This window comes from Astatotilapia calliptera, chromosome 17 (genome assembly GCF_900246225.1).
Source record: "Astatotilapia calliptera chromosome 17, fAstCal1.2, whole genome shotgun sequence".
Lineage (NCBI taxonomy): Eukaryota > Metazoa > Chordata > Actinopteri > Cichliformes > Cichlidae > Astatotilapia > Astatotilapia calliptera.
Window position 1 is genome coordinate 1,214,228 of NC_039318.1, and position 8,565 is coordinate 1,222,792.

An 8,565-nucleotide genomic window follows, 5' to 3' on the forward strand; every position below is an offset into this window, starting at 1 on the left:
CCCAAAAAATATCAGCTGTCAGGGAGCATTTTGACATGTTATCGCCCAATAATAACATGAGCCTTAAATCAGCCTCAGAGAGGCTGGTTAGTTAGAGGTGTGTGCATGTATATCATACAGGACCTCATATGGGTATTCTGCGATTGATACATCATTATGTTTATATATTCAAACTAGGAACTATGGAGAACACACAGCTAGAGGGGACGTAACACAGAGCAGAGAGAGGCGCAGACAATGTATACACAGCAGGAGATGAGGACACACACAAAACTGAACATAACATACATGACAGGAGACTATCAAAATAAAGCAGGAAGTAACACACACTGAGACTCAGACTAAGACGTGTGGGTTTGGCACTGGGACCGGGGGAAACACAGAGAGGAGACTTTTCAAATTTTATTCAAAGGATTTTTAGGACATTAAAGCACATGGTAAACTGTCAACTTACAAAAGAGCTGCATAATCTAGTGAGACGGCTCCTCTTGATTCAAACAGAGAAGACATGAAAAAAAAAGCATCCAATGCAACATTTCCCTTTATAACCCCGTCCAACCCAGCCCTACCCCAGAGAAGAGGAAGGAAAAAAAGGCATAAAAGCAAACACATTAACACGAAAGCACAAACAGGAATTCATCACTAAATCATGTACGAAGACTAGCCTTTAAAATAAAGCCTTGAATTTCCCAGCTGCTCTGGAAGCTCCAAAACATCTGGAACACTGCAACTAGAAACTACACTTTCTACTAAACAGGCAGTGGCTTCTCTGTACATGAGGGATTCTGCAACACCCCCTGCTCTCTCTCTGATAACCTTCACCCGTCGGCCGGGCCAGATGTCATCGGTGATCGGAGAGTGTGCACGGAGCCGCGGCGTTCAGGCTGGGAGTGATGGAGCCTCGTCATGAAAACTGGATCTGCTGTACAGTGGGAATCTGGAACAAAGAGAAGCGAGCATCACCAACAAAATTCCACTTTTCACGAAAAACAATCACAAGATGAAGAATACGAATTACAGACCATGAGTCAATATACAAACTATAACGAGTACTCGGCTGTGTCCACACAGTAAAATGTATTCAGGCACATCTGTGCAGAGTTAGCCAAAGAAACCTGTCATCAGGTTTAGCTTCTGCTTTTATTACACAATTTTCTGTCGAGCTGACTGCAAAGAGTTTTCCAAACTTAGGATAAAACAATCCAACTACATGACTGATGTGTTTCCTCTTAGTAGCAAGATAAAGGCACAGCACAGCACTTATGTTCTTTTACCTGTTGATATGATGTGGTGTACACCATAACGTTCTGCTGCTGACCATCTGCTGTGATAATCCCAGCTGGCAGTGGATTTGCTGATGAGAAAAGAAGTGGAATTGATTAGGACTGTTCATTAACGAGGGGACGCTGCTTGTGTTTCACTTACTGAAGCTGTCCTCTGAGAGGTCCTCACTAAGGCCTTCTCCCACAGTCACACCTGCCATTCCTTTCTCCCCCTTCATTGCCTGGAAGACAGCAGAAAACGTTTTCACGTTATTCTGTGCAGTGCTACGAAACACCAATTACACGTGCAGCATTTACAAGAGTAGAAGCAGCCAGGTGCTGCCAAACTCGTGTGTTTGATTATCTGATCATCAGCGAGCAGGACCGCTGTATTTAACAGTCATTACAAGTAGGGCTGCCACAAACGATTATTTTGATAGTCGACTAGTCACCGATTATTTTTGCGATTAGTCGACTAATCAGATCATCCATTGGACGCAAAACTACAGCTTATTGCACCAGCAGTATCTGCTCTTATATAACTATCATTAGCTTACAGCTTTAAGTGTTTAAGGTCTGTGCTAACTAAAAATAAAGACAAGATGATAGTTTATTAAATTTTAATGAAATTTGCAGATTGTTTCGGTGAAGTTTAATAAACTCCTTGCTTTCTAAAATATAACAGGACACCGGAGTATATTCTGGAGCATCTCACACTTCTGATAATCAGCTGTCTGCTTGATGTTTATTCAGCTGTGTAAAAACTATAACTTTAATCTCAGACAAACTGATTTACTCAGGAACAAATAAAATACTAAAAAAAAAAGCCAAACAATAACATTTTAAGTTATCTAAGTGACTCATATATATTTAACCTGAGTAGCGAAAGACGGCGGTGGGTTTGAAAACGATTTGCGGGGAGTCCGGTGTTCTCACGGCGCTAGTGAGCCTAGCCCCCGGCTCGCTAACGAGCTAGTGGGTAACAGATGTCTCCGAAAACGTCGGAGCGCTTTTGAAAATATGCGGTGTCTTGATAAACTGAGCAGATATTTGAGGTTTACACAGCTACATTCTCGCCTGAAAATATGTTAAACGTTTATTTTGTGACCCAGAAAGAATAATAAGAGTAATATTAAAACTAACTAGCTGCCGCCATTGTTGGAAACTGCGCTGGGCTGCGCTATGAATTCTGGGACACAGCTGCTTCTTCTTCTTCTTCGGGGTTTAACGGTAGCTGACATCCTTGTACATGCAGTGCTGCCATCTTCTGTTTCAGTTCGTTATTACTCTTAAATCCTGCCACTTACTCCTGCGTCTTTTGTGATCTTACAAAGCTTCAAACGACGCGTCGACTATTAAATCAGTCGTCGACGATTTTGATAGTCGACGTAATCGTGACTAGTCGACAAATCGTGGCAGCCCTAATTACAAGTAACGACATCAACTAATTAACATGGCAAGAAGGGAGTTTTTCCTTCCCACTGTCGCCAAAGTGCTTGCTCATAGGGGGTCATATGATTGTTGGGTTTTTCTCTGTACCTATGAAGCGCCTTGAGGCGACTTTTGTTGTGATTTGGCGCTATATAAATACAATTGAATTGAATTGAACCCAGAAGAAACTACAACATGATTTAATTACCAATTTCTAAATAATATCTCATCTATAAGCTTACATGAGAAAACGCTTTAATCAGCACACACATTCCAGAAATGACCACGGCTTCATTCACAAACATTACTGGTACTAGCACTATGTTGCTTTCTGGAAAAAAAAAGGTTTGTTGGAGTTTATGGATTCCCTGATTCGACTGAGAATTCCATTCTACAATTTTTCATTGCTTAACAGCATCTATCCCAATCCCTCCACTTGCACCACTTCAGTACTGGTCAGAGGAATCCAAGTAGCTGTGCAAACTTACATTTTTCAAGCTAATTAATCAGATTTTGAGTAATCAAATTAGACTGCAAATAAAAATCTGACTGCACTGGTGACACCTGTGAACACAGCTGCCTTATGGTCCTGATAAATTGGACTGTTGTGAATCACACAGGTAGATAAAAAGGGCATAAGAACAGTATCATGTTCTAAAACTCTATGTGATCATCAAAGCTACTTGCATTCATAGCTCTCGAGTTATTTGAGGAGTTTGGATCCATCAAACAGCAGTATTAACAATGAAACACAAAACTTGAGCAGTGAGCAATCACAGAAACATGACAATATTCAGAATCTCAACTTAAATATCCAAATAAATGGGAAGCTGCACCTCACCTCTCTGAACTTCTGCAGGTAGAGCTTCAGTGGATCCACATACATGTCAAAGCCCAGCGTGGACATGGCAAACAGGATGTCCTCCCCATTGATGGTCTTCCTCTTTTCCTGGTGACAACGCTCACTCGCCTCAGATGTGATAAAGCTGATAAACTCGCTCACGCACTCCTGCACACACTCTTTGGCATCTTTTGCAATCTGTGCAAAAAAGAGACGCAGACATTACAGACGATTCAAAGCTGGCCTTTGGAAACTGCATCAGGCCAAAGTTCTTAGCATTCGTTTCCACGTCTCACTATGTGATGCGTCTCCCTGCGTACTCCTCATATACTTTGAAGCATAGCTTAACTTGCTATATGACAGTGTCCTGAGCCCTTTTCAGAGGGGTGTCAATCCAGGACATCTGTGCAGCAGCGAGCTGGTCTTCACCTCTCACCTTCGTCTGGTTTTACAGGCTGGACGTCTCCACTTCAGGTGTAGCTCAAGCAGTGCTGGCACTGGGTCCTCGCGTGGATAGGTGAGCTGCTGGCTATTGCAGTGATTGCTTGAGATAAGCTTGTCTGGCATTAATGGAGTCTCCATTTCCCATAGTGAGACATCCAAACGAACGCTATTCAGCTCAATTCAATTTTATTTATACAGTGACAAATCCCAACATAGACCACATGTCCATGCTGCTGATCCCTGCATACACTGACCCCCCCCCCACAAAGACTGTGAAAACCTGTCCAGAAGATGCATCACATCAGCTGCAGGACTGCTTTGAAAACACAGACTGGACTGTGTTTGAACACCTGGACCTCGAGAGCCCACATCAGTGCTCTCGTACATCAACTTCTGTCAACAGCGTCACTGTGGACAAACGTCTCCGGGTGTATTCCAACCAGAAACCCTGGATGACTAATGAGGTCCAGGTCCTGCTGAAGCAACGTGACTCTGCCTTCAGGTCTGGTGACAGCAAGCAGTACAGTGCAGCCAGATCTGAGCTGAAAAGAGGCATCAGAGAGGCCGGGGGGTCTTCACTAAGATCTTCACGCTTCACTGCCCCAGTCCTGCATCCTGCCGTGCCTAAAGTCGGCCACAATCGTCTCACTGCCAAAGTGTACCAACCTCAGCAGCCTCGACGACTGCCGCCCAGCTGCTCTAACACCTGTTATAATGAAGTGCTTCGAGAAACTGGTCCAACATCACATCATGTCCTGCCACATACAGAGCTAACAGATCAACTGAAGATGCCATTGCTACAACCAACACACCACCATCTCCCACCTGGAACAACAGGGCCGTTACGCCAGGCTGCTCTTTGTTGACTTTGGCTCTGCTTCTAATACGATACTCCCCGACAGACTAATAGTTAAACTGCTGGATATCGAACTTCCTCCGACCACCTGCTGCTGGATCGGAGACTTCCTGTCAGACCGTGTACAGCGAGTTAGAGTGGGCCCTCAGCCTTAACACCGGCTCTCCACAACTCTGTGTACCGAGTCCCCCACTGTACACTCTGTACACACATGACTGCGTCAGTACCCACCCAGATGATACCATCTTAGTGGGGCTCTTCTCTGGGGGCGACGAGATGGCGTACAGAGCTGAGGTTCAGAGGCTGTCAGATTGGTGTGTAGACAACAATCTGGACCTCAATACCACCGAGACAAAAGAGCTGAGAGTCGACTTTAGAAGGAGGAAGTCTGAGCTGCATCAGCATGAATGGTTAGTGTGTGGAAAGGGTCTCCAGTTTCAAGTTCCTGGGTGTGCACATAGACTCAGACCTCCAGTGGAGCTCAAACACCTCAGTGGTTGTAAAGAAGGCAAAACAGCATCTCCATTTTCTGAGAATCCTCAGAAAAATGGGCCTGAAGGAGCTGCTGGTCGTCTTCTACCATTGAAAGTGTGCTGACATCCTGCATCTGTGTGTGGTTCTCCAGCTGCACCATGGCACACAAAGAAGCACTTCAGAGGGTCATTAATATGGCCCAAAAATCACTGGACATCCTCCTCCCTCCCTGAATGGTAAATGGCCTGTATGTGTATAGTGCTTTACTCAGTCCCTATGGGCCCCAAAGCGCTTTACACTACTTTCAGTCATCCACCCATTCACACACACATTCACACACACCCTGAAGGACTTGTACAGCACTAGTGTACTAGGTATGACTGTGCAATGACATTAAAGAGTGATCTCCCATCTCTAACGATGGCTGTCAAAGTAGCATGAGTGAGACATCTCACCAGACGGCCCTTTTTGTCGTAACAGTGAAAGCTATTTAAAGGTGGCCATCCTGGCCACCTGAAAGTGAAACTGAGGAGGTTAAGAATCTCTTTGTGAGCTCAATAACATACTGTGTGAAGGCGTTATTATTTCTGTTTTCTTTCTCTTCCCTTTCATCCCTCACAAACCTTTCCAGTCTGAGGAACAGCATTCTTCATGATGCGAGCCACATTAGCAATGGGAAGATATATGTCCTGTTCCCTGTAGTTCTCCTTACTGCTGCCGTCTTCATGGTCATTCAGATTCTCATCTCCATCATCTATGAAACACACAGAGAGTCAGCGCTATAAGAACAAAGCCAAAATGCACTTCGATGAAGATGATGATTTTATACTGACACTTTGTTTTTCCTTACCTTCCTGAGGCTGGAGAACATAGTGACTGGAAGCCATGTACTCTCCAGTGATGCCCAGCTGGGAGGCGTCGGTGGTCGAGCTGTCTCCGTCCATCTGCAATACCACACAGCTGGCTTAGTTATTTGGAGCTGTAGCACTACAGTAAACCTATGAAGCCTGAATGTAGCCAGCTTCTTAGAGCCACACCTTAGGCATGATCTGAGTTATTTAGAAGGGTCCCAGCATGCATGCTCCTCTAGGAAGGAGAAGATGTTTTCCTTTGGGATTCAGCCACATGCTGTTTTACTATGCTCTGAGCTATGAAACAGAATAAATAATGCCTGCTTGCTGTTTTTCTCCGTAGCTACACTGTGACTCCAACACTCAGACTGACCTAGATATGTCTGACATGGGTGAGCACAAAAGAAAGTGCAGCTATGACCTGTTAAACAAACCATTTATCCATTTTATTTATTGATCTTTTGCTTGACAGTAGCAGACCTACTGTTGTATTGAGTAGGGTAAGGTGTTGTTTAAATGAACACAGAAGCTTTAAAGTTTAAAGTAATAGTATTTTTAAATGGATCATGATAATGATCAATGCTGACTGATTTGAGCATTTTTATCATAATGTTTTAGGCCATATGTCAAACCCTGCAATCAACAGCGAAACACACATCAAGGGTTGACCTAACAAGTGAAAGATTGCTGGTTCGATCCCGGGAGGAGACACAAATCCCTTTGGGCTTGTGTCAGGAAGGGCATTAAAAATAATACCAACTAAAAGAAGCTGTTACTGTAGCAACTCTTTGTAAATAAGGGGGCAGCTAGCTTTAATTGTTGCAGGTTAGGACACTTTAATTATTTTTTTCTTTTATTATGTATTAATTAACGAGGTCATTCAGCTGTTCAATCAACTGGTAAGCTAAAGGCAAAGGCTACTTTATTATAACATCGCATCTATCAGGGAGAGAAGGCCATCGCAATGTTTTTATAGCGTAATACTAAGTCATTCAACATTTCAATGTACACTAAATATCAGTAGGTCTTATTCGGTGGAGGTAACCTGGCCGTTAATAGTGCGCCAAACGTGTTTTGTGTTGTCACCCAATCCTGATACATGCGTGTGTTTTTGTTTTCCAGCAGACTGACTTGGCGGGTTTGTTGCTATTGCGTCTTGGTGCTTGTTTTAGAGGGTTTATCTGCATCCTGAGTTTCTACTAACGACTAGCTTGGTTAAGTAGCGTATTTCGGTACTCAGACGTGTATAAGGAGGAATGCCACAATAACAGCGCTCCCTCATACTGTGCGCACTTTTATATCGGCCTGTGTGTTTGCACTGAGAAATGTTTAACTTGGCATGACACAGCTAGCTACCCACTGGAACTGTTAGCATTTATCTGAAAGGGAAAACGTAAAACAGCTGTAAGCCAACGGTGAGGCCAGCTTACGTTAGCCACATGCTAAATACACTGGCATGTGTTTGGCTACCGTGTGGTAAGTAGCGGTTATCATTTGTGACATTTTTAGCTAATGTTAGCTAATGTTAACCCGGGGATGGGGTTAGCCCGTGGCCTCGTCAATATTGGGGAAACCAGTGCTTTTAACGTAATGAAGAGAAGCTTTCCAGTGGACTGTTACCTTGAGTAGTTAACCCTATTCAGGCACTGAGTGTCCCTTAAATACATTCTCACTGCAGATCCAACGCAATTCGCGTCCGCCTTGGCCTGTTCTTTGTGGTGCACAGCATAGCAAGACGTGACCAGGGCCGAAATGTTTAGTAGTCATTTTTAAACTTTCACCCGCTGGATACTTCCTGATGAGCAGCCCTCATTCACCCAGACAACAAATAAAAAAATCAGACAGAGACGGACATTTCCATTCGAGCTAACGAGAAATCGGTTAGCAATCATTGGCCGGAGCCAGGAACAAACCTGCAATGAAGCCCTGGTTGGTTACCTTCCTGAGACGGCTGTTTGGTTGGACAGAAAATGGCTGCAAAAGGACCAGTCCCAGCGCGGAGCCGCGGCTGCAGTACCCCATCTCAACAGTAGAGGCCCGTGCTGCGTTCATGACCTTCAGTACCGCACAAGCCCACATCTACATAGGAATGGTAGTTGGTACTGTTATCGAAACTATATGTCCAAGAAGTAACATAAACGAAGTAGAAAACCCTTACATCCTTAGATAAAGTACACATTGGTTATAATGTAATATAATGTAATCTCACAGAAAGTGTAGTTCCTACATCTACGGCAGCAAATGAACGCATCTTGTAGCGCGTGGATTTCCAGAAAACGTCTACGTGGTCTGCCTACCGCCGCTGGCATATGGTATAATAAATTAATAATAAAAAAACAAGTAAAAAACGAACAAACACACACACACAAACCCGAAAAAAACAGCCACTCAAATTTTGTTTTAAAG

General features: G+C 43.9%; 1 protein-coding gene across 4 annotated transcripts; it reads right to left on the reverse strand.

The window, feature by feature from the left end:
- Nucleotides 1–387: 387 nt before the first annotated feature.
- nfyba (nuclear transcription factor Y, beta a) lies at nt 388–8,167 on the reverse strand. Of its 4 annotated transcripts, none has more exons than XM_026147961.1 (7): nt 8,073–8,167; nt 6,159–6,252; nt 5,932–6,062; nt 3,535–3,732; nt 1,426–1,504; nt 1,275–1,354; nt 388–937 (listed from the first exon to the last, which is right to left on the reverse strand). In XM_026147961.1, the coding sequence occupies exons 2-7, from the start codon at nt 6,250–6,252 to the stop codon at nt 905–907; spliced, it is 615 nt and encodes a 204-aa protein (XP_026003746.1). In that variant the 5' UTR covers nt 8,073–8,167; the 3' UTR covers nt 388–904. The 4 variants fall into 4 exon arrangements, with proteins under 4 accessions (XP_026003746.1, XP_026003748.1, XP_026003747.1 ...); XM_026147963.1 differs by lacking the exon at nt 8,073–8,167 and adding an exon at nt 7,941–8,066; XM_026147962.1 differs by lacking the exon at nt 8,073–8,167 and adding an exon at nt 7,780–8,036.
- Between the last annotated feature and the right edge of the window lie 398 nt (nt 8,168–8,565).